This window comes from Budorcas taxicolor, chromosome 11 (assembly GCF_023091745.1).
Source record: "Budorcas taxicolor isolate Tak-1 chromosome 11, Takin1.1, whole genome shotgun sequence".
NCBI classification, from domain to species: Eukaryota; Metazoa; Chordata; class Mammalia; order Artiodactyla; family Bovidae; genus Budorcas; species Budorcas taxicolor.
Genome location: NC_068920.1, coordinates 52,832,208 through 52,858,355, shown reverse-complemented (window position 1 = coordinate 52,858,355; position 26,148 = coordinate 52,832,208). Strand labels below are relative to the sequence as shown.

The 26,148-nt window shown below is 47.7% G+C and overlaps 1 protein-coding gene across 1 annotated transcript in view; it reads right to left on the bottom strand.

Moving 5' to 3' along the window:
- Window positions 1-26,148, bottom strand: part of LRRC1 (leucine rich repeat containing 1) — a 130,745-nt gene that overhangs the window by 13,245 nt on the left and 91,352 nt on the right. Inside the window, exons 5-10 of the mRNA XM_052649245.1 lie at window positions 16,208-16,264; window positions 15,863-15,926; window positions 15,409-15,483; window positions 12,003-12,147; window positions 9,306-9,424; window positions 7,673-7,756 (exon numbers count right to left, since the gene is read on the bottom strand). Of these exons, the coding sequence (XP_052505205.1) occupies window positions 7,673-7,756; window positions 9,306-9,424; window positions 12,003-12,147; window positions 15,409-15,483; window positions 15,863-15,926; window positions 16,208-16,264 (544 nt within the window). The remainder of the gene's footprint in view (window positions 1-7,672; window positions 7,757-9,305; window positions 9,425-12,002; window positions 12,148-15,408; window positions 15,484-15,862; window positions 15,927-16,207; window positions 16,265-26,148) is intronic.

Genomic DNA, 26,148 nt, shown 5'->3' with positions numbered 1-26,148 from the left:
CGACAGGACCAGAGCCTCCCTGATGAATCTAGGCGACCCCAACAAAGATCGACCCACAGGGAGGAGCGCCTGCGGCCCCCAGGGGCCTGCCCTGGGTCTGCAAGGAGGGGCAGACACACCGCGTCCCGCCCAGCTCTGAGGCAGCACTCCCCCGCACACCGGGGAGGGATGAGGTCACGCGGGTGCAGAGCTGAGACTGTGTGGGGATCTGGTGCTTCGCTGGTGCTGAAGCTGTCCACTGCCTGCGCCAGCAGGGTCTCTGTATCAGCAGGAGGTGTCCAGGGTTGGATACACCACCCCAACATGTCCGATTTGTACCACATGCAAATACCATCTACTCCTCAACAATCATTAACTAATGAACGTGAGTCAGAGAGGGCTGTGAACGATGTCCATGCAATAAAAGCTCGGCCCAAGTTCACACCCCTTAAGGACTTTAGGGTAAAAGATGGGAAACTTGGAGGGTGTGTGCTGCCTATGTGTTCACGATCAGTGGTTTATTTTTTTTTTTTACTTTCCCACTCTAGTGTCATACCACTGGAGAGGTCGAGGGAAGGAAGGCAGTGTATCCCAGAGCCTCAGGCGCCCTGGGTCCCCAAGGCGGGACAGTGGCCTCTGAGCCCCACCGGCCACGTACTAGGGGAAGGATGACAACAAACAGCCCATCTGGGCCAACGTGCGAGGGCTGCCTGATCGGGGAAAAGACACGAGCACCCCACAGGGCCCCTGTCCAAGTCCCTGGGAAGGGAGGGTGCGAAACTTTGGCTTTTAGAAAAAATAACTGGACAGTTAAAACCATGACTCACAAGATAGGGTTCTGCACAGACGTCAGGGCGGGATGCGGGCACTGGGGTAGGGGGTGGTCTTTGGGGTCACACAGAACCGCAGTGGAATTCAGGCGCCGTCCTAGGTCCTGTGGGTTCTCATGTGTTGCTTTAGCGAAAGTAACAATAAGCTTTAGGTTGAGAGGAACCACCTGCCACAGCCTCTATGCTAGGACCTGGCCTGTTGCCTCTGCTGAGTAAACAGAGCTGGTGTTTTTCCGAGAAGGTCAAGTCCCAGGTGCGAGTCGGGAGGCAGTCCACACCTGAGCCCCTGCCACGTCGCTGGGACTTCACGGAGGCCGCCCCCTCGGCCCCGGATGCCACGAGCCTGCTCGGGCTTCAGTCCCCACGACGGTGCCTTAGGGTGACATTTCTTGTGTTCACGGGAGTGAAGAACGGCCCTGAGTTCAGGACTGCGCTTTGCAACATTCACGTGCAGCTTTGCTTTCTCTTTCCGGTTCAGGAGGTAGAGTTTACATGCTCCTTAGGGGTCAACAGGACAAAATGTCTCATCACTTAGGAATTCTGGGAAGCAGAGCTGCTGTTTAAGTAACTTATCACCAGTGACATAGGAGGCTGACATTTTAAAACCACTTTAACCTCATAATAGCACACAAGGGTAACAGTACCACAGAAAAGAATACGAGGGTCTGGACTTGGATTCCCTTAGAATTATATGACGCAGCTGAGGACACTCACTGTGCTCTCCTACTCAAGACAAAACCATCCTTGACATCCTAGCACTGGTCTGATCCATCTCAAGGAGACGGCACCTGCAGATCACGGAGCAAGCCTTCGGGCAGATCAGCTTTCCCTGAGTACTAACTGCCCGCAGGGGACAGCTCAGGGGAGACCTTCAGACAGACTGCAGGCCTCCAAGAGAAAGGCTGTATGAGTCACCTTTCCCATATCCTGCCCCGAGTGGAAAGAAACTTTCTTTTCCTTCAGTATCTTCCTTTCAATATATTACTGTAGCAGAACTGAACCTATACTTCACCAGCCAAGAGGGAAAATGTACAATAAGCAAAATCGGGTCAAAATCCCATTGGAAAAGAAGCAACATGATGTGTAATTTTAGAAACCAAAGGCTATTTTTGCCTCTCCCACCATCATCTGTAGCATATTATTCAAATGCTCCCCACTCCAGAAATATTTTGGAGACCGTGTGGTTTTGGGACTCCCTGAATCGTTGGGCCACTGACATCAAAATATCCACTGACAGCGACAGTATTCTCCTAATTATGAAAAAGTAACTTAGGTGACTGGAAAAATAAAAACCACATATACACACACGACGGCGTGATGAGGAAACAACTCAAACCAAGTCCTGCCACGGAGGGATAATCAACCTTAACATTCGGCGGTGCCGGTGCCCGGCATCTGTGGTTATAAACACGCGTTTCAACAGGATCGGGACCAGCTATGAGCTTCAGCACCTTCGTCTGCACACCGGAACGCCTTCTCACCCAAAACGACACCATGAATGTTTTCCCACATCAGTATGATTCTAATAGGATTTTTACTGACCACTTAGTTATTTCCTTCTACAGAAGGATCACAGACTACTTAGCATATCACCCTTTCAGACACTGCTTATTAGTTCTGCCATTTCTTTGCTGTGTGAGCCTGGGCAAGTTACTTAACCTCTCTGAATCCCAGCTTAGAACTCTATTGGATGCAGATGATTATTTGCCTCTACCTAATAGAACCGTCGTGGAAATCAGACAAGAATTAGCCTGAAGCCACCTGGCACATGCCAGCTGCCCCTGTACACGCTTGGCACGGTGCTTGGAACATGTTAGACACCTCTGTGTACATCAGGAGAAAAAAATCCTGTGCGTGCCTCTCAGTCTACACTCCTGATTGCTGTCTTAGGGTAAATTCTTACAAGTGTAACAACAGAATCAAAGTGTATGCACATTCTTTAAGGTTTTAATAACGCTACCAAATTTCCTTCCAGAGATGCCATAACAACTTATACTTCCATGATAACAGGCACTTCCTGTACTCTCATCAATATTTGGTGTATTATTCTATTTTTAAAATCTTAAACATCTGATAGGTATAAATACTTTGATTAACATGTTGTGAGTAACTGTTGTTGTTCAGTCGCTCAGTCATGTCCGATTCTTTGTGACCCCATGGCCTGCAGCACGCCAGGCTTCCCTGTCCATCACCAACTCCTGGAGCCTGCTCAAACTCATGTCCATCAAGTTGGTGATGCCATCCCACCATCTCATCCTCTGTCATTCCCTTCTCCTCCTGCCTTCAGTCTTTTCCAGCATCACGATCTTTTCTAATGAGTCAGTTCTTCATATCAGGTGGCCAAAGCATTGGAGCTTTAGCTTCTGCATTAGTCCTCCCAATGAATATTCAGGATTGATTTCCTTTAGGCTTGACTGGTTGGATCTCCTTGCAGTCCAACGGACTCTCAAGAGTCTTCTCCAACACCGCAGTTCTAAAGCATCAATTCTTTGGTACTCAGCCTTCTTTATGGTCCAACTCTCACATCCATACATGGCTACTGGAAAAACCATAGCTTTGACTAGACAGACCTTTGTTGGCAAAATAATGTCTCTGCTTTTTAATACGCTGTCTAGGTTTGTCACTGCTTTTCTTCCAAGGAGCAAGCATCTTTTAATTTCATGGCTGCAATTACCATCTGCAGTGATTTTGGAGCCCAAGAAAATAAAGTCTGTCACTGTTTCCACTGTTTTCCCATCTATTTCCCATGAAGTGACGGGACCAGATGCCATGATCTTCGTTTTCTGAATGTCGAGTTTTAAGCCAACTTTTTCACTCTCCTCTTTTACTTCATCGAGAGGCTCTTTAGTTCTTCTTCACTTCCTGCCATCTGCATATGTGAGGTTATTGATATTTTTCCCAGCAATCTCGATTCCAGCTGTGAATAATGATTTCACGTTAAAAAGCCCATTTCGATTGTTTTCTCCTGTGAATCACTTATTGGTTTCTGTGGGGTTTCTCTGCTTTTCTTTCTGTCCACTGTTCTAGAGCAGGTACATCTCTTCTTGGATGTGAAGTAACTTCTAACAGAGTAAGGAAAGACAGCCTTCACATGCAATGTTGTAAAAGTCTCCCTGACTTCCCTGACTTTCAAAAAGATCAGAAATCTCATCTCCACGGAGATAAATCCATCAACTGTTTCTTTTATGACTTACTTCATCTTCCAAGTATACAAATGCCTTCTCCACCTTGAAATCCAACGGTCAGCTTTCTTTTTTTAATTTTTAGGTTTTGTCTTATCTCTTTTATTTATCAATAGTTCACTTTATATCATCATGGGAACTTAATCTAGAAGAATTTTAAATTGTACTAAGAATAATACTTAAGCCACCTGATGCAAAGAACTGACTCATTGGAAAAGAGCCTGATGCTGGGCAAGACTGAAGGCAGGAGGAGAAGGGGATGACAGAGGATGAGATGACTGCATGGCATCACTGACCCGACGGTTTGAGCAAGCTCCAGAGCTGGTGATGGACAGGGAGTCCATGCTGCAGTCCATGGGGCTGCAAAGAGTCAGACACGACTGAGCGGCTGAAGAATCAGGAAGGAAGTTATCCACAAAATGAATACTCTATCACCATGAACCTTTCCGAATATCACAATAAAATTTATGGGTAATTGATGTTTACAAATTGCCTGTTAGAGGAAAAGTTGTGATGAATGATCTGTAAATCCTCCCTTGTCTTATTTCACTGGACAGGTATGATGGCGTGAGAGTCACTTCCATTTTGACTTAATAGAGAAAAAAGACCAAGTCCTAAACTTAGGTATATGCGCAACATCTTCCAGACAGAAACCTTTGTGGTCAAGGCTACTTAAAGGTAAGATGTGGCCGGAAACATATCTTCATATGCATGATCACACATTTACCAACGTCCTGTCTGTCCACAAATCACGCTACAACAGCCTCTTCCCCTTAAGTCTTCCCTCCACCAAAACCAGGATTTTTTTAAGGGAACTTCCTTATCGTAAAAACATACATACTTGAGCAATAAGATGAGGGGTAAAAGATGCAAATGAGTTATCTGAAAAATTAGAAGCATGCCACATGTAGCAAATAAAGCGAATCTAGCCTTCCCATCGGAGACAGAATCATGCCAATAAACTAGAATCTGGTGAAGGCAGGTGAGCTGCCAAGTTATGCCTTTCAAAATTTCTGAATAACTTAAGATGTAATTCACAGAAAAGCATTCTTATGAGAGAGAATAACTGGAACAAATCTGACAAACACATAACAAAATTAGGTTCCAGGCCATGCAGTCATCCACAAAAACAAAAACTGAGTTTCGAGGAAAATGTCCAATGTTTTACAATGAAAAGTGCATAAAATGGTCAGCCAATCTGAATCTTCATGCATTTGAGAAGCAGAATGGAAGCTGGAGATGCAACTGTGGTCTGAACAATACTTACAAGATGGCAAGTTTACCTGACTTTTCTAAATATCCAAGCAGCTAACAATTAAGAAAACAAAAGACATTCATTGATTTGCAAATGTTTACTACACGTGACACCGCACAACGCAAACAGAATCTATCATTGTGACCCACACAGTACAAACATTTTCCCCTCAACCATATGGGGGGAAAATGCAAATAAATGCTGCTATAGACGAAGGAACTGTGCTGTAAAACTGACAGTGTGTTATGTTATCAAATGGGAAAGAAAAGACAAAAACAGAGGAAGAACTACACAGCGCCCCAGACCAACAGCCACTAATACAGTTATGGACTGGGGGCATATACATGGGATTGGTTGGCACTGTCAGTTTAAATGCGTCATGCGTTCAAGAGGAAGCAATCACATCTGGAAAGAGAAGAGAGAAGAATCCAATCAGGAGAGTGCAGGATTTGATGGGATGGTATCAAGCTTGGAGGCAGAGACCATGCACGCACGCACGCACACACATGCACACACGCACACACATGCACGCACACACGCACATCCCAGACCAACCAAGGAGACCCAGCGGAAGTGAGGGCCCCTCCATGGTTTGTCGGCCCAGTCTGCGGGTCAGAGGCCAGCACTGCCAATATCTGCAGGGTCACCAAGCTGGGACTCACAGCAGAACTGGGACACATCCCAGTCCAGGAGCTGAGTGTGAGCGGGGGTGAAAGGGGCAAGAAAGGAGCCAGTCCCCTGCGCCCTAAACAGCTGCCTTTTTGGGCAGCGGAAGGAAAACGCGCAGACTCCATTCCCTGATGAAATTCCAGATGCCAGGAAAGCATAATTTCATCCTCTCAGAGTGAAAAGAGGGCTGATGCTAACATGACGGGCACAGTTTACAGGAAGCAATTCCTCATGTTCTTGTCTACAACGTGTCCCTTTGAAAGACCAGATGCAGAGAGGGGCAGAGATACGGGGACCTTGCTGGGGATTAACGTCACACTCAGAAGTGCTCTCTTCAGGGTCTACTGAAAACTTTCCTCAAATGCATTAATTTTCTAAAGTGTCCAAACTACATTTGCTTTACACAACCAAGAGGTTGCCTCATGTCAAGATCATAGAGGTGAAAAGGTGGGGTTCGATCTCTACAAGCTGAGCGGCCAGGCTTTTACGGGCTTGGCCATGGGGGACACATCGAAGTCTCTTCTCCAGACTCCAGCTGCGGGAGCCCGGTGGGAAAGCACTGCCAGCCTCAGCTTCCTCGTCTGTAAAGCAGGGAGATGCAGATCCTCACGACAGCACCTGGTCGGGGGCAGGGCACTGCAGAGGGAGGGCCTGGATCTTTTCTCCTTCCCTCTGCCTCTGCATCTGACCTACACCCACCTACATGCACTCTCCCACAAGAGTACAATCAACACCAGCTCTGTCCTTCAGTTTAATGCTTTTAGACTGGAACCAAAATGAGGATTTAATGAGCAGAATCTCTTCCTTGAGTCCCAGTTTAGCGAAGATGGAGACTTAAGTCTTTGCGCTGGAAACAGCTTTACTTAAATGTTAGGGTTCCCATCGTGGCTGTGTGAGAATGCGGTCACATCTGTAACAAACGTCCCTATCCTTCCGCTCAGGAGCGCCGGGCCCCGGACCAGGCCAGGTGAGACGCCTGGAGGAGTGGCCGGGGAGCGAGAGCCCCTCAAGCGCTCGCTGCCTGGAGAACAGCTCTGAAATGACTGCAAGATGGGCGTTGCCAAGGGTCGAGCAGAGAAGGAAGCGGGAAGCTGCTCCCGGCTGGGAACCACAGAGCAGGAGGCCACACCTCCTCCTGTGCAGCCAGGCAGAGCCGCTCAGCAGCTTCCTTTTAAAAGACAGCCTTCCTTTTAAACAGCACCCCGGAGGCCACCTCGTGCGACCCCTTAGGGCTTCCTCCCATTCTCAGTTCCGGTGCCTCCTTAGTTAAATACCTCTAAATCACACAGCCACGCCCACAAGGTGTGGAGGCTCTCTTCTCCCTCTGGGAGCACCGACCAAAAAATCTTAAGCACCGGGCTCTACCTTCCCGCACCCGCCTCTACGTGGAGGGCTCCCTCTCGTTCTCCCAGACATGAGCCTCTGCCCAGGAAGACTGTCCACCGAGACCCATCTTCACAACTCCATCACCCCTTCCTGTCAATGGTGTTGCTCTTCTCCTGGGCCAGCCCCCAGGCGCCACCCTCTCTGTCCCCCTCTGAATTCCCCTTTTCCAATTCTGCTCACAGCCGTCTGGACCCACCTACTCTCCCCAACGTTACTGACGGTCATTCTTTGATACAATTCCTCCAACCATCTCTGGACCCACAGATGAGAGTTCACACCTTTAAAAAGCAGCACGTAAGTATTTGACATCTGTGATCCCTTGTGTATCATTCTTTCTTTATTAATTATATTATTTTCTTAAAAGCACATACCTCTTTTGGTAAAGACACTAATTTGTTTCTGTCTGCATTCAAGTTGCTCAACTTCTTAAGTTTTCCAATGCTCTTAGGTAAAGTCTGTCAAAATAACATTTTTGTTATTAACACATACTCTGGACATGGCTCAGAGTAAAACAGATTAAACGGATCCTTTCAAGAACTGAGAGAGTCTAATATCACCCAGCGAGACAAGTCCTTCCTCAACAGCAGGTGTTTGTAATGCTCACTTGGGGATGTGGCATCTAATATTTTGCATTTTTTTAGAAATGAGAGTATGTTTCAATGAAATGAGGTTAAAGACACAGGCCTGGGAACAGAGAAACACACAGTAAAAGAGGTAGCTAAGGCCCTTCAAATCAAGGAAGTGAAATCTGCACCCCTGAGATCCACCCCTCCCCTGCCTGCACCTCTGCGAACCACAGAGAGCTAGTTTGCAGATGCCTGTGGGGGCCGGAGCTGGGCGGGTGTGTGGGGGGCGGGGGGTTCATAAGGCCTGGGGAGGGAGGGAACTGCCCAGGCTGGTATGACAGCCTGAGCTAGGCGGGTGTGTTGGTGGTGCTGTGTTGCGGGGGTGGTCATAAGGCCCGGGGAGGGGAGGGGACCGCCCCGGCTGGTGTGAGCGCTCCAGCCCCATAGGAACCAGCCCTGGGTCCATGGAGAGTGGAGGATCTTCAACCCTGATGCAATCCAGGGGTGAACGTCACTTTTCTAACTGTCACGACTACCATCTGTAATTCTAACGGATTCCTTCCAGAAACAAGGAAGGAGGCCAGTGTCCTGACTACAGGGGGATGTTCCCATGCCCCCACCAGCTCCGCCTCCTTCACCGACTCTTGCTGTCTTCTTCTGCTCTGCTCCCCAGAAAAGCATTACTTACTCCTTTTATAAAGAGAAGAGAAAAGGGGAGAAAGAGGTAAAAGGAAAAGTCGGATAAAAACTAAAGTGACAAAATGAAGACAGAGAAGCGGAGGGAAAGGCAGGCAAGTAAACCAAAGACAAAGAGGCTACAAGGCCAGGAGAGGGGGAACAGGGCGAGCAGATGGGGCGGGCAGCGGGAGCAGGGGCGGGCGGAGAGCAGCCGCCCCAGAAACCCGCTCTGCAGGCGCCGCCAGAGAATGGGGAGGGCCGGGCCAAGCCCAGGCACCTGCTCTGCCTCACCCAGCTTCTCAGATGGGGTGAGATCAAGATCAGAGCTGTGCTCTGGCTCCCCAAAGAGCATCCCCCACCCTCAGTGCCCCCAAGGCTTTCCAGGTCCAGCCCCCATCCCCTCTCCCTCCCGAACGCTCATATTTGCTCCAAGAACCAGACAGAACACCGTTCCCACTGGTCCACCCTCAGACGCGAGCAGAGGCACTTCCACCAGCAGGGCCGGTCCCGCCGCCTCCCTTCCCCAGATGTCCAGGCCAGTGCCCGTACCGAGCGTCACGGTGAGGCGCAGTCTCTGACGGGGGGACCGGGATCATCTGCGTGTCCCGAGCCTGCTCCTCAGGCCCCTTGGTTAGTTACAGCGTAAAGGGACCTCCATCTGGTCCACCCAAATTGCAAACACGTAGACGCAACCCTGCAAAGCACTGCTGATGCGGAACCCACACCATCGATCTCCACCTGACCCTGCGGCCACACTCACCAGGAGACGATTTTCTGTAAGAACCAATTCTGTGAGGCTCTCACAGTCTCCGACTGCCTCGGGCAACTGGGTGAGTCGGTTCTGATCCACCTTCAAGATCGACAGTTTCTTTAGCTTTCCTGTAAAAGGGTTATTTAGGCTCATTAGTTATCACTGTTTCTCTATTTAGGCTCATTAGTTATCACTGTTTCTCTGGTCGCCTCTGGGCATCTCCCCTCTGCTTGCGGTTTGGAGTTTCCATTCGCATTTGGGTTCCTCACCCAGCTTCAAGAAACTGTTTGCATTTAGAGTACAAAAGGCTGAGAGTTAAAATCGTGTGTTCTGTTTGTCAGAAACAGTAGGCAATTAATGGCAAATCGTTTAGAAGTTGCTACCTAAAAAATCATGTCAAAGCCCATAGATTTTCATGAAAAAACAAAGAGCTGGCTCCCGATGGAGCTTTAAGAACAGGAAATATCTTGTGTACAGCAAGAGACTTTTACATTCCTCTAAGAATCATCCTCGGAGAAGGCAATGGCACCCCACTCCAGTACTCTTGCCTGGAAAATCCCATGGACGGAGGAGCCTGGGAGCCATGGGGTCGCTAAGAGTCGGACACGACTGAGCGACTTCACTTTCACTTTTCACTTTCCTGCACTGGAGAAGGAAATGGCAACCCACTCCAGTGTTCTTGCCTGGAGAATCCCAGGGACAGGGGAGCCTGGTGGGCTGCCGTCTCTGGGGTCACACAGAGTCGGATACCACTGAAGTGACTCAGCAGCAACAGCAAGAATCATCCTGGCTCAGATGGCGAAGAACCTGCCTGCAATGCAGGAGACAATGCAGGTTCAATCCCTGGGTCAGAAAGATCCCCTGGGGAAGGAAATGGCAACCCACTCCAGGACTCTTGCCTGGACAATTCCGGGGTCAGGGGAGCCTGGTGGGCTATGGTCCATGGGTCACAAAGAGTCAGACACCACTGAGCAACTGACACACACGAGAATCACCGTCGCTTAAAACAAAAGACAGCACAAGGCAGCCCATTCTATCATCTGCGGGTGACGGTGAGTCAGTGAGGACCCCTACAAGGGAAATCTCTGAGCCTGCGGGGTCAGATGGTCATCTCTGAAAGGCCACATGAAGACAGGTCTGTCTCACTCAGAGCGCAGAATGGACTCATGCGAGGTGCCCTCAGGCAGGAAAACAGCCCGGTTTACTGCAGCCTCTGCAGCCTCCATGGGCTGGAGGAGACTCTGAGTCATCAGAGTCTCACTGTCAACTGCTCCTGCCTTGGGGGCGCGCCTACCAAGCAGGTGTCCTTGGTATCCACAGAAGGTGGCCAGCATGACGTCACTGTCCTCAGGGCAGGCCAAGGACAGCCTCTATCACAGAAGCGATAAAGCCGGAGACGGGGAGATGCCAAAAGGGTGAAACTCGCGCAAGATGCAGTCACGGAGCAGGGCAGGGGGACTCCTTATTCAGCACAGTCAGTACCTACTAACACTGTCCCCAGAGGGCCCCCCAGTCCTCAGGCCAAGAGATTCGTCAGCACCGTCTTTGGGGCATGGAACGTACAGCTGGCAGAGCTCACCCCAAGAGACTCCTCAACACCACTCAAAAGCGGGCCTGCAGACTCTCCTTGAATACTTCTAGTGCCAGGAGGCTCATTTCTTTACTAAGCAGCCCACACTGATTCCTAAGAGATGCACGTTAAGCTCTTTCTTAAATCAAACTGAGATCCACAACCTTTTCCTTTCACCCTCTTAAACTAGAAGACAGAATCAGTCGACGCCTCCTTCTACCTGACAGCCCTTCAAAGGCCTGATGTCAGCCATCTCGTGCCTACTTCTCCCTTTTCCCAGCAGCCAAACATCCTGAGTCCCCACAGCTGTTCTGATGCTCTATGTGATTCCTACCGGACATTCCCTAGAGTCACAGTCCCCATCAGCTCCTCAACCAGACTCACCTGAAAGGCAGCATCTGTCGGTCCTTCTGCCAAGCTGCTCTTATCAGCAACCCTTTTTCATCTGGACCAGATTCCAGAAAGGAAGTCAGGCCCCTGTCACACGGCTTCTCCGACTACTGAAAACCTCTCCCAAACTCCCTTTGATGTTCTGAATGCAAGTTAAGTGAAGGTCAAAGAAGCTGTCCTATGACAGCCACATGGTTAAATATAGTTTCCTACAGTTTCTAGGAAGGCCTGGCTATGGCGGAGCTGACAGCCCACGTCTGTTTATCTTCCCTGTGTTTATTTTCTCACCCTGGGCTGAGCTCCTTTTCGGTAAAGGAAATGTCTGGACTGTTTTTTAAAGGAAACGGCACAGAATGATTCAAGGAAAAGATGATTCCCGATGGACCAGAAAAGGCTCAATGTGTTCCCCCCCCCAATAACAGCCCTTCCTAGGGGTCACACCATGAGGTCAAAGGTCATTCCACATAAACTATTTGCAAAACTCAATTAGAAAAGTCTTGATAACTGTTCATATGCCCAAAACACATTCTACGATTTGGGCCCATCACCAGCAAAATCACGGGCACAAGCTGCAGAGGAAGTGGACAGGCCTACATCCAAAGCAGTAACAGATATTCAACATGCCTGCTCCCAGACCAGGAAAACAGAAATGCCTGCAAATAGAGAAATTCAACCCGTAACAACTGAAGGAACCGCACCCCAGCACCTGAACAGCCAGCACCGGGGCTGCTAGCGCCCACACTCACCAATGCCGTCCGGGAGCATTTCTAACAAGTTCTGCGAAATGACCAAATCCGTCAATGAAGTCAGGCCACTGATTTCTTCTGGCAGCCTTTCCAACCTGTTTTCAGAGACGTCTAAGCAGAGCAGGTTCTTCAGATTTCCTATTTCCTGCACCAATGACACAGGAAAAGAAAGTCACGCCAGAATCAGTCACCGTTCGGAGGAGTTTCTCGTACTGATTTTTCAAGATCAAACTGCAGAGTGGTCCTAAGGATGCTTCTATAAGTTCTGGTCGAAGGTGACAGTGGGGTTGAGTTTCCAGACTCCCTTCCCATGAAAACGGGAAGCTGTGTGAATCACACATGCGGCGCTGGGAAGGGAGGCCAGGCGCTCCGCCTGCAGGCAAGCAAGGAGTCATTCCCTCAGTAAGATGAGGACATGGACACCAGGGGAAAACCAGTCGCTTGAAGGCCCCACAGTTCAGGGATAAACAAAAAAAAAAAGAGGCCAGATGCCAGTTCTCCAAGTTAGGACTCAATACTCAGAACAGCCTGCGAAGTCCTGTGGGAAGCCGACTCCTTTCTACGTCTGTGACAGGCAGCTCATGGGACAACAGGGGCTCAGCTGCTCCCCAGGGAAACTGAAGCACACACACACACACACACACACCCCACACACACAACAGGGGCTCAGCTGCTCCCTGGGGAAACTGGAACACACAGACACAGACACACAGACACAGACACACACACACACCACACACAACAGGGGCTCAGCTGCTCCCCAGGGAAACTGAAGCACACACACACACACACACACACACACACACACACACCACACACAACAGGGGCTCAGCTGCTCCCTGGGGAAACTGGAGCACACAGACAGACACAGACACAGACACACACACACACACAACAGAGGCTCAGCTGCTCCCTGGGGAAACTGGAGCGTGCGTGCACACACACACGCACACACACATAGACACACACACACAACAGGGGCTCAGCTGCTCCCCGGGGAAACTGGAGCACACACAAAGACACAGACAGACACACACAGACAGACACACACACACACACATACACCAAGGGCTCAGCTGCTCCCCGGGGAAACTAGAGCACACACACACACATGTGTGCGCTCACACACACACATACACAGATACACAAAGACACACACACAAACCACACAAAATTAATACACACACACACGGGCACACATACACACACACAGTTAATACCCGAGACAACAGAGCCACACACACACACAAACAGACACACACAGATACACACAGACACAGACACACACACACACCACACACACTATTAATACACACACACTCTCTCTGTTAATACCCAAGACAAGAGAGCCAGACTGCTCTGAAAGGGAAGAGCCGACCCAGGGAGGGGAGGCACCTCCTTGGGGCCCGAGCTCCAATCCAAAGGCATCTGACCCTCCACTCTCCCGGCACACACTCCCGCTTACTGGTGCCCCCACTGGCGTGACCTGCTCCCAGCCTGTCCCCCTGCACTCAGCACCCTCCCACCTGGACAGGTCTGGACACACTCTGCCCAAGTCTGTTCACAACTGTGCCTCCATCCTTCCCTCCGGGAAACATCACTCCAGGCCCGGAATGAAACCCCACCTCGAACTCCAGTGGCCCCCTGAAGTCTACACAGGCACAGACTCCTGAATCAGCACTGAATGTGGCCTGAACAACTACGCAGCTTATCCCCCCCCAATCCAGTACTCACCCTGGGACTCCACCTCTGCATTTGCTGCCTGGAGGAAAGCAGACTACCTTGCTACTAATTTCAGGCCAGGCTCCCTGAGGATAGTCTACTTTCTAAATTTATTCCTTTAAACAATGTTTTGTCTCCTTTTCTTTTTATTATCAGTGAAGACAAGGAAAATAACTGATTATCTGAGACTGTCTGATGAGTTTGGTCCTGACTTAACAAAAGGTTATACAAGTGGGCCAATGAGATGCATAAAAAAAATTAATAACATGATCAGTGGCATGTTAATTTCTTTGTTTAGGACGTGACATTTTGCACACAATTGTTTACATACATCTGTCCACACATATACTCTCCTCTGCATGTCTAAGAGCTGATTTTTATTTTATTCAAGTATGCTGTGTTAATTTCTCCTATGCTGCAAAGTGACTCAGTTACACATACATATTTTTTCATATTCTTTTTCCATTCCGTTTCATTACAGGATATTGAGTACAGTTCCCTGTGCTCCACAGTAAGGCCTTGTTGTTCATCCAGCCTTGATAGCTGGTATTTTATACTTTCTTAATATCTTCCTGGCATTTCTGCCCCATCCTTTGACTTTTTTAAGTAGCTAGACTTCTCTTAATCAGGACATTTCATAATTTCCTAGAGAAATCTGTTAATCAAACCCTCACTCATATCAGCTGCTGATCTGCCCTTTCCTTTTCCAAATGCAGCCAAGACCTCAGAAACAGACTCGAATTAGCTCCAAAGTCGCATGAGTTGCCGGTGATGTCTTGGCAATTCCAGCACATAACTACCACTAGAATTTTACTCAAGTGCTTTTTTACAGCACCAGGCTTCCTTGCACAGATACACCTTCTCCACCCGAAGAGCATGGTCCATCATGGCTGGTTCAGAGAGCCTCGCAGAGACAGCCCCTGAATGACTATACAATACGCACACCTCAACCATTAGGAAGTATCTGGACTTTAAACCCTGGCTCTAAGAGACCCCGAAGAGTAGAATTTGGTAACACCTGGAGAAAAACACAGCTGGGGGAAATGCCTGTGTGTTGTTGTTGTTTGAGTCTCTCTCTCAACTGATGGGAAGGTGGGTCTGCGTGCTAGAACCCACCAGCTGAAACAGAAGCCCACACGAGACCCCGTTTCATTTGGAACATGGTTCCTCACGCTTGGTAACAGCAGGAGAAACATAAACAGCTTGTGACAGTCCAGCTACACCATAAGCAACATTTGGAAGAAAACATGAAGTAGAAACTTTTCGCACTGACTTCACATCAACTATTACACAGCAAAACGTGCTCAAATCATCTCAAAACACTTGGCATATCACCAACAGTGGCAGAAACTTCTGCCATCAGAATCCGGCATCCTGGTAATTTCCAAATGAGCTGGGCTTCAAGCAGGCAACCCAGGCCTCAAGCCAGGGTGAAATAAAATGCAGACTTCACGCACCAAAAGATACATTTACTATCTTTAGAAACGGTGGGTTGAGGCTTTCAATTTTTTGTGGCAATGTGGCGCGATGAATGCTCAACGAATTTTTCCAAATCTGCTTTGGCAACCAACGTTTTCGTTTTCAAGCTCCCTTTTCTGGAAAGTCTCATGGAGGAGCAGGGGATGCATGAGGGTGACGGTGGTCTTTTTGCATTTTGGAGGGAAACTGTGAAATTACCACTCACCTGAGGTAATTCTGACAGCTGATTTCCGTCCAACCAGAGATCCTTTAGATGTAAGAGAGCTCCTATTGATTCTGGCTAAAACAAAAAGCAATGTTATGGTAACAAAGCTCCAGTTTTTAGCCTCCCATTAAGAAGGAAAGGACCTTCACTCAACAGTTAGGAATGAAGTATCACAGCAGAGGTTTGTGGGTACTTCTCTAAAAGCAGCACCCCTCTCCTAAAAGCATCCCCAAGACTCCCAGCTGCTTCCACTCACGCCACCACCTCCACCCCCGAGCCTTCAGCCCCCAATCATCATCCGTAACCCGTGTGAACCAAAGTGCGTGCTCTAATGTTGCCATGCTGTCTCTGTGGAAACACTGGCTTAAGAGCATCCCTAGAGATGTCCCCCAGACATTCTGTGATCATAACTAAGAACAAGTGAAATTCAAATCTCTCTTCTGTACAGACTTACCAAATTATATATTTCATTGTTTCCTAAATCAAGTTCTTCTAGTCTCCGTAGCTGGGTAAGGGAGCTATTAAAAAAAAAAAAAAAAATTCAAAGGGAAGGAGCTCTTGGGATTTAGAAATGCTGAGCAGCATGAGATTCCTCACTTGGACTCATTTCCCAAAATAAGATTCATCTGGATTTTATGGCCATCCACACAGGAAGTCTATTAGGGCTGGCATCTCTCAAACTTTCCAAAAGACACAGAACTTCTTTTTGACAAGCTACTGTAGCTTTTTTTTTTTTTAATGCTTCAAGAAATTCATTCAGTATGAAACCCCTCCCCTCTCCTTTTCCCCAGAGACTCACTCAGGGAGATAAGTAAGTAGATTCTCTCTCAGTTCCAGTGAAGCCAGGTTATAAAGACTAGAAATGAACAGAAGAAAAAAAGGGTTTAAGGAAAATGCCTAAGATTCTTCCTACTCCCTCCCCTCCCCAACAATCCCCACTCCACAAGGAGCAACTCTTATTAAGAGCTGTAAGTCACTTCCCTGAGAAAAATATCTATGACCACCCCATCCCCAGTAAAAATAGTATCATCTCTACTTCGCAAATTTTAACATTGAAGTAAAGAGAACGGCACCATCACCGCAAGGCCTCACACACATGAACTCTGTGCAGCTGATACACGGGAAGAACTCTCCAGTCCCTGAGAGAGAGCCACTCCCAGGACCAAGATAGGGGCCGAATATGCACTTCCAGGCTTGAGAATGTCAAAAATGCACCACTGCCTTAAAAACAGGACCGCCCGAACGCCTTTAATCTTAAGCTGCTCTTGCAAACATCACTGAGAAGTCTGTCTGTTTGAACACAGTGGGCATCTCAGTTCAGAGAGTCCACGCGCTCCACTTCAGTTCCCACACTCACAGAGCAAGGGGCCCCTCACATGCAGCAGGTCAAGTAACGACATACTCCACGCGGTGCCCGGGACACCAGCCTGATGCGGTAAACAGTGGCTGTGATAATGTTGCTTTTATTCTTAATAAACCCCGAGTGGCACTCTTTTCAGGAGATTCCCCTGCCTTTCAGCTGTAATCCACGTCTAGCAGAAACACCGTGCAAGGATACAGAGGCTCTCCCCAGATGCTGGTGATCTGGGCCATAGTGGCGATTCTGAATCGGCAGACACCACACACATCCCAGTATGTCAGCGCTGGCACGACACGCTGATTCAGGAGAGAGTCGGCTGGTTGCTCCAGCAGGCGCTGTGCTAAGCTCTGAAAAGCGAGAACTCCAGCTTCTGCTAATGCCACCAGAGTAACACCCAGATTTGGAGGACTTTTACTTGTGATCCCACAGAACACGGGGAGTCAGACCAACACCCTAATCTGCCTTAATCCTCTGTTCTCCTTCCAACATCAAAGCCAGAACTGCAGGCACTGACAGCGCTTTTCATAATATTAGAAAATGTAAATTTGATTTGCAGGAACAATGCATGTACTCACATAAAACCCAGTGGCTTGAAAATGTATTTGAACTATATATTTGACATGCACAAAGTTGATATCCCCTTCAATTTTCTAAAAATAATTTTAGAAATTTAGAAACTGAGTAAGAGTCTCACAATTAAACCAAGAGGAAAAAAATAAAACCCTTCAGAATATATATACACTCTTAAAAGCCAGTAACCCTGCTAATAAGTAATTACGAATTTAATACCAAGACTCTTCCCCTAAAATACAGCCAGGTGGAATCGCAACTTCCCAGTCCCACTGCCTCTGTCTGGGCCAAACCCTCACGTAGAAGAAATAATGTGGGAGGGAGGGGGGACCACCCATTATGTGCCCCTAAAAGCAACCCATAGATAAGGTGGAGACTGGACATTACAGGCCACTGTAAAAGTAAAATCAAGCGCTTGGTTTTCAGTTTTAGCTGTTCCCAGAACCAGTCGTATGGGAAAGGTGATAACCATTTGGCTGTTTTCATGTCTCTGTTTTAAAAACCACTGCCAGACCTGCCAGATCTATCTAACGATCACTTTCACATCTCTTCTGACCCACTAGAAACATCCACTAACAAAATGAGGGAAAACGTCCCTCTTTGCTTCCAAAGCTCCTTCCTTGGGCACCACCAAGTGCATCTTGCAAAGCAGTGTCACCAGGCCCAGCTACTGACACCCCCTGGCCCAACACCTCCTGCCTGAAACAGAACAGAGCTGGACCTGCCACCTGGGGCACCCTCTGGGTCCTTACTGTCATCTCCTGACCGGGAACCACCCAGTACATCACTGATATCACCAGGATGACCCCATCAGGAAAGCGAGGTCCGCTGGTGTGAGGTCCATCAGACAGTGGCAAAGCCATAGCTCAAACCCGGTGAGAGCCAAGACCCTGCCCTCACCCTGCGTGTGTTAGGCACTCGGTTGTGTCCGACTCTTTGCGACCCCGAGGACGGTAGCCCACCAGGCTCCCGTGTCCATGGAATTCTCCAGGCAGGACTACTGGAGCGGGTTGCCATGTCCTTCTCCGCCCTCACTCTGGGGACTACCACTCTTTGGAACTCTCTCTCTATAATTTACATCCCTCCCAACTACCTGGATCTACTTGGCTGAAGTGCTTCGCCACGGCACCTCGATTCCCCTAAGATGAAGACAGTCATACCTACTGCAGCAGTTAGGGCAGGATACATATTCCTGCAAGTTAACAGAGCCAGTCTGATGTGTTATTTCTTTGAGATGGCCCTGTGCCCGAGCAGTCATGCCTGTTTGCATGCTCAGTCGTGTCCAATTCTTTCCGACCCCATGGACTGTAGCCCGCTAGGCTCCTCTGTTCCTGGAATTTTCCAGGCAAGAATACTGGAGTGGGTTGACATTTCCTACTCCAGGGAAGTATAGTCGGGGGCCACACAAATGTGTGAGCCCCAAGGCAGGGTCCCCGGAAAGACTGCTCCACAATTCTATCAACCACAGGAGCCATTCCCTCTGCCCAAAACCGCCTCCAACAACAGGCCTGCAGATGGGGAGCGGCTGGCACGAACAACTTTTAAGGATACATCATCCGTAACTGGTGACTTGAGGGACAATGATGAATAAAAAGCAAGGACACTGGTTTGACTACAGATGCCCACCTCCCATATAAGCCCAAACCTCAGAGTGTAGCTTGGCCTGGCTGTTCTCATTTCGATTATTAACTGATTCTCAAATGAAACCATGGGTTTGGTTCTCATCAGTACCCTGCCCTGGAGAGTCCCAGGCCAACGCGCAATCCTACCAGTCCCTCCAGAACAGAGTTCTCCAGGCCATTCTAGGAAGAGCTGACATAAACAGAGCCGGCTTGAATGCAGATTTGGACCAGAGACAGTAAGATCAAAATGCAGGGATGAATGACCTCCTCTCCTGGCTTTCCTGAATACAGCATCTTCCATCAAGACTTCAGGATGGTGCCTTCCTTATGCAGGCAACCTGGTCAATTCCACTCCAGTATCTTTGCGAGTAAAGGACATACTGCCAAGAACTGACGCAGTCCGGGGACTTGAACTCTGTGCCAGGCTGTTAGCCACAGGCCAAGAGAAACTCCACAAACATTTATCAGCTGCTGCAGTCAACACGTGATATGTGACCAAAAGCTCAGACACTCGACAGGCAACATGAGAATGACTGGTCACTGATGCTCTGACTACCAGCAATGACATCAGCAGAAACTGTATGACAGAGACCGTCGCCAGTTCTTGCCAAGAATTAACTTTATGGATGAGAAAATGAAGGCCCAAGAGGGCACCTGAACGAGGTCTCCCACGATTGGGAAGGGGCAGAGCCAGGACTCACCATGGAATCTGCATTTCCAGTCACCATTTTCTGCTCTCACCCTCGAGTTTGTGAGGTTCATTTTGTGAATAGGGAATACAATATTTGTGAGTATGTGTAATATAGTACTAATACAGTGGGGCTTCCCAGGTGGCTCAGTGGTAAGGAATCTGACTGTCAGAGAAGGAGATGCCGGCTCAATCCCTGAGTCATGAGGATCCCCTGAAGGAAGGCACCGCACTCCAGGATTCTTGCCTGGAGAACTCCATGGACACAGGAGCCTGGCGGGCTAGGCCCATGGGGTCACAGAGAGTCAGACACGACGTAATGACTGGACAGCAGCAAATATAACACAGTAATGAACACACAGAACAAACGTTCAGGAATGAGTTGGCGCCCACCCCTGTCCTGCGTCCATGCAGTCTCCTACCACCTAGACCCTTCTCACGGGAAACAACCCTTTCTGTTAGTTATTTGTGCATTTACCCAAAGTTGCCTTTTATGCAAAGAAAAAGGGGTATGAATATATAGCCTTAGCCTCCTTTTTTTCATACAAAAGGCAGCATCCTATACAAACGAGATTTTTGACTTTCTTATCAACAGATAATACACACAGGTATTTTTTTTTAATTGCACGGTAATCCAGAATCCATACAGAACTTACTTTTTTTAAACCACTCCCCTAGTAACAGATATTTTACCCTTCAATTTTAATTCCTGGCAAATTAAATTTCTGTGTAATATCATCAGGATGACCTCCTACACAAACCACTATTTTTTATCTTTCCTTCACTCCCATCGTTTTTACCATCAAATGGGGTTTAACTTTTTCTTTTCTTTCTTTAAAAAATACCATTTATCTGGCCACACCAGGTCCTCACTACACACTTGGGCTTCCTCGAGCTGGCATCAGGCCCCAGAGCGCCCCAAGCTCAGTAGCTCAGCGCACAGGCTTCGCTGTCCTGCGGCACGTGAGGTCTTAGCTCCCCGCCCAGGGGACTGAACCTGTGTCCTCTGCACTGGAAGACGAACCCTTAACCACTGAACTACCACAGAAGTCCCCCAAATGAGGTTTAAAAAAAGAACGACAAAATCCTACAAGCTTCTGCAGGAAGAGTGTGCAGAAGTCTTTGGTGCCAGCAGCTGACGATCCCTGAGAGCACGCACAAGAGTTCACGCTGCTGTGAGCCAACAAGCAGGCCAACTGTATTTTTAGGATTCTATTTCAGGGACTGGATGAGGGGTTACTTAAAAAAAAAAATTTACATCTGTCCTCCACTGTATTTTAAAAATTCCTTTCTAAACCACTGGGATTCTTTTTCCCCTATTTTGGTGGCCAATATCATTAAGAAAGTAAAGAATAAAATAAATTTAGGTGCCCCCAAGCAAACAAATGACAGTACACTATTAAACCATTAAAATATAAAATCTGTAAACATTTATGGCAATACTTTTCAACTAGGATGAGGGAAGTACTTATATATCCACGGTATTTCTGCTTTTTTAGTACCAGATTAGTATTTAATCAGAAAACTCCGGTTACAAACTTCCTTATGGCGGTGTTGCTCTAGAAAATTTTCAAAAATTCATTTTATTTTTGGAGCAATATTTACAGAAATTCCCAGGCCTCAGAAACAACAAAAAAAAAGAGTATTAAATACAGTAACAGTTTTCAAAAAGACTGATTCTTTTCAGGCAGCATGTACTAACAGGTCACCATTCCCAAGGGCAGCAGACACAAAATCACACCCACATGCTCGACTTCAATCTGCCAGAGAATCCAGGGCTTATCTGCTTGTTCTACTTCTATTAGCAAATGGTCACAACCAGCTCTTTATTGATGATAACCATTTAGTGACTGACCACTGGGTTTTGGGCACCATACCAATCTATTACACATATTTCTTCTTCTTAAAGAATGCTATTCTTTGAGGGGGAAATTTCATTCAATAGAGATGTCTAGATATATTTAGGCTAACTCACCTTTTTTCTGATGATCTTTAACAGCCAAGGATATGGAATCTCATGAAGCCAGATACACAAAGTCAAACAGAGCAGCTTGCTCACGATGGAGGCAGAGGCTTCCCAGATTCTCACAGTTCTCCCTGAGTTCCCCCGACCCCGACTCCACAACACCTGGACGTTTTGGAGGCTCTGGCTCTGTGTACCTGCTTAACACCAGGTGCCAGTAACCGAGACGAAATGATCTTAGCACACTGCTGGTGAGGCTACATTACAGAGGATTTCCTTTAAGGATAGCGTAGATCCATTTCCTAGGTATGGCATCATCCCTCAGCAGCACCAGGCTTCTTCAAGTTTGCCTAATGTCTCTTCTTTTTTATGATTTTGATACATTTCACATACTATAATATCCACTTTTATAATGGGTACTACTCAGTGGTTTTCAGTATATTCACCAGGTTATACAAACATCACCATGACCTAATTCTAGAAAACTTCTATCATCCAAAAAGAACCTTCACACCCATCACAAGTCAATTCTTTCTAGGAGGGGTTTAAAGAGGTCTTCATAAAGTACAAATATGCCAAAAGTTTCATGAATTAGAAAATGAGGGCTGGGGAAGGGAGGCAGAAATTCATGTGCTCAGTGGGGCATCCGACAGCAGAGGAAACGTAGCTTCCTACAGGACGAGACCAAGTTCAAATCCCACCAGGGAGACACACACACACGTACGCACACGCCCTGCTCCCACCATCCCACCTTATTCTTACCCCAGTTACAGGCAACCCACTAATTTCTGTCTCTATGAGCTTGCTTCTGCTGAACATCTCATACGAATGAACTGGTACGATGTGTGGCCTTGCTGCCCGGCTTCCCTACAGAGCACGTTGCCTAGGCCGACCCACACTGGAGCGTGTCTAACTGCCTCATTACCTTCTTACGGCTAATACTCCATCACACGCGAATAGCAGATTCTGTCTACTGCTTCCTCCACTGATGAAAATTTGAACTGTTTCAAATCGGCTATTATTATGCTCCTATGAACATTTGTACACCAACTTTTTATAGACGTATGTTTTTAGTTCTCTCGGGTAAACATGACTAGCAGTGGAACTATTACTGGGTCATATAGTAACCATGTTGAACTTTTCGAGGAAGGACCTACTCCCTTAAACGAGGGCTGCATTCTTTTCATTGAAGTATACTTGATTTATAACACTGTGTTAAGTTCAAGTATACAGCAAAGTGATTCAGTTTTACATATATATATATGCATGTGTGCACAAGTCACTTCAGTCACTTCAACTCTTTGCGACCCCATGGACTGTAGCCCGCCAGGTGCCATGGGATTCTCCAGGCAAGAGTACTGGAGTGGGTTGCCATGCCCTCCTCCAGGGATCGAACCCATGTCTCTTATGTATCTTGCACTGGCAGGTAGGTTCTTTACCACTAGCACCACCTGGGAAGTAGTGTGTGTCTGAGTTTTAAAAGCATTTATTGTCATTGTGGCTGCACAGGCTCTTTGCTGCTGTGCAGGGGGCCTCTGCTGTTGCCGAGCACAGGCCTAAAGTGTGTGGGCTTCCTTAGCTGCAGCGTGCGGGCTCAGCTGCCCCATGGCACGTTTGATCTTGGTTCCCAGACCAGGGATCGAACCCACATCCCCTGCTTTGGAAGGCAAGTTCTTAACCCCTGGACCAGCAGAGAAGTCCCAGTAGTATGTATCTATTCAGTCCAATCCCCTGATTTATCCCTCGCTGCCTTTCCCCTTTGGTAACCAAAAGCTTGTCTTCTCTGTCTGCAAAGATTGTTTTTGTTTTATAAATAACTCCATTTGTACTATTTTTCAGATTTGACCTAAAACTGATATATTTGTCTTTCTCTGTCTGGCTACTTCACTTCGTATGATAATCTCTAGGTCCATCCATGTTGCTACCACTAATCTCAAGAAAAATATTTTCACTATCAACAAGCTCTTTTGAGAGGAAAGTTCATTTACACTTTGTACCAATGTTTCAAAACTTCTTAAAGTAAATTCATCTTTCCTGGCTTGACCAGTGGAATCTTCCAGGTATTTTTAGTCATAGTAAAAAGTCACCATCACTTGGCACTGTTTTCAAGGGCATATCTGAAAACTCAGTTTTACTGAGAGAGTTTCCATAAAGCCCATCCGAGACCTGGAATTCTCCTCTCAAAGGTCTATGAAGGCCTCCCTCCTCCCCTGCCGCCCTTCCTGTCTCACTGGCACCTTCAGTGACAAAGCCCTTTACTTAACTTTACCCCAACTCTTTCTAGGAGGGACTTAAAGAGGTCTTCATAAAGCACATCTAGGCCAAAAGTTTCATGAATTAGAGAACGAGGGCTGGGGAAGGGAGGAGGAGATTCGTGTGCTCAGCAGGGCATCCGGCAGCAGAGGAGACGCAGCTCCCTACAGGATGAGACCAAGTTCAAACCCCACCAGTGAGACACACACGGGCAGATGACTTACCCCACTTTACAGACAAAGCTAACGAACGTGGGACGGCGCCCGGCACTCAGCGAGGGGGAACTGTAACCGGACAGGAGCCGATGCCCCCACCCTGCCCCCGCCCCCCCGCACGCCGGCAGCACCCCTGCCCCCGGGTCCCCGGGTCCCTCCACCACATAGAAATCAACACAAGCTGCTCCTGCAGATCGTGGGAACCAGCTCTGAGCTTTCTGGCAACAAAAGCAGAAAGGGAAATGTGATAAATGTCAGAACTGTTATTAAAAGGAAGAAGCTTATGGTTCTCCCAGTGAGGCACTTTTTACCCTAAAAATACGTTATTTTTAAAATCTCTCTGTAATGACTCCTTACCTGGGGGATAGTAAGCAACATTATTTGGTAACAAGTGTTCTTCAGTAGGAGGAGGGCATGGGAACCCACTCCAGTGTTCCTGCCTGGAGAATCCCATGGACAGACGAGCCTGGCGGGCTACAGTCCGTGGGGTCGCAAAGGGTTGGACACGACTGAGCGACTCACACACACACATTCTTCAGGAGAAGGTTTCAGAGCGCAAACAAAGCAGGTTCTTTTCACAGTTGCTTCTTCAGTCAGCTCTTTATAGGAATGGCACAGCATTCAGCGCAGAAGGTGACTGCAGGGACAGGCTAACGTGGTCCCAGCACAAAGCTTCTAGAGCCCACCTGGACCATCTGCAATGTCCGTTTGGAGACCAGCAGCACGGAGGAGGGAACACCGTGCGTCTCATCCATGGGTTCGCCCAGAGCGTCAGAGCCATGGCAGGGTCGGACCAGACACAAAGAGGGGCTCAGACCCAGAGCTCCACGGCTCCAGGAGACAAGGTGGACCCAGTGTACATGCTAACCACACACACACACACACACACACACGCACGCACGCACTGCACTAGCCTTCTGTGCGTAGACAAAGGACTCTAGTGCTGAGCGTGCAGGTGATCCAGGGATCAGGTATCTGTGAGTCTGGGGTCTCTTTCATCATTCCCAGTCACTAGAGAAGGTTTCACAAAAGAGCTAGAACTTCAGCCATTAAGTAGGGGAAAACCTCAGCCAGTCTGGATAGTGAGCAGACAGATACAAAATTTTAAATTCAGTTTCGTGAGAGGGTTTGAAGTGGTCGACAGCCCAGTGAAAACTCCTGATGCTACAGTGAGCTAGCACTGCCAAGCGTCTGAAACAGGTCACCGACCCACATGACACACACATGCAGCAGGTTTTTAAATGCAAACATTATACGCAACACAGAAAAAACTCAGAAGCTAATAGCAGAGCTGTGCTGGTACAAGCAGGGAGGGGCTAGCAGGGACCACCCACCAGAGCCTGGTCCATACTCTCCACAAGAGCCACGAAAGACTTCTAGAAACCCCTGGGGACCCAACAAGGCGGAGTTTGAGAACCACTGGTCTCTGGCTTAAGTGACTCCCAACTATTCTGTTCTAGAGGGTGGTCCCCACACATTTAAGAGTAAATCTTCATATTTATTGTAAGATAGATATATAGATATACTATGTACCAATATATTGCATAATTATAAAATATATAAAAAGAAAAAAATTTAATAAAAACAAAAGAAAAATATTCTTAAATATTTTATTAGAGATACAAAAATCTTTTGGGCTCTCATTAGTGAAAGCAATGAGGCTGAAAATACTATATTATGTAGTCCATACTCTGTTTTACATTTAGGAACAAAACTGACCCTATATGATTCACTCTGATACTTGTTTAATGGTGTAACAAGGGGAAAAGACACCTCACAAAGTCACACTGAGCGGGGACTTCGCTGGCAGTCCAGCGGTGAGGACTCGGCACTTCCACCGCAGGTGGGCTCAGGTTGGATCCTTGGTCAGGGAACTAAGATTCTACATGCCTCAACCCGGCCAAGATATTTTCTTTTTAAGTTACACTGATCCAAGAACTGTGTCATCAACTGCACTTATTAAGTCATCCATTAGTAATTTTTAAAAATTTCTTCTTATGGAAAGGTCTTTGCTGAAGTTCAGCTGATAAAGTCCCATCATCCCTGACATCAAACACTTGTGTTCATGA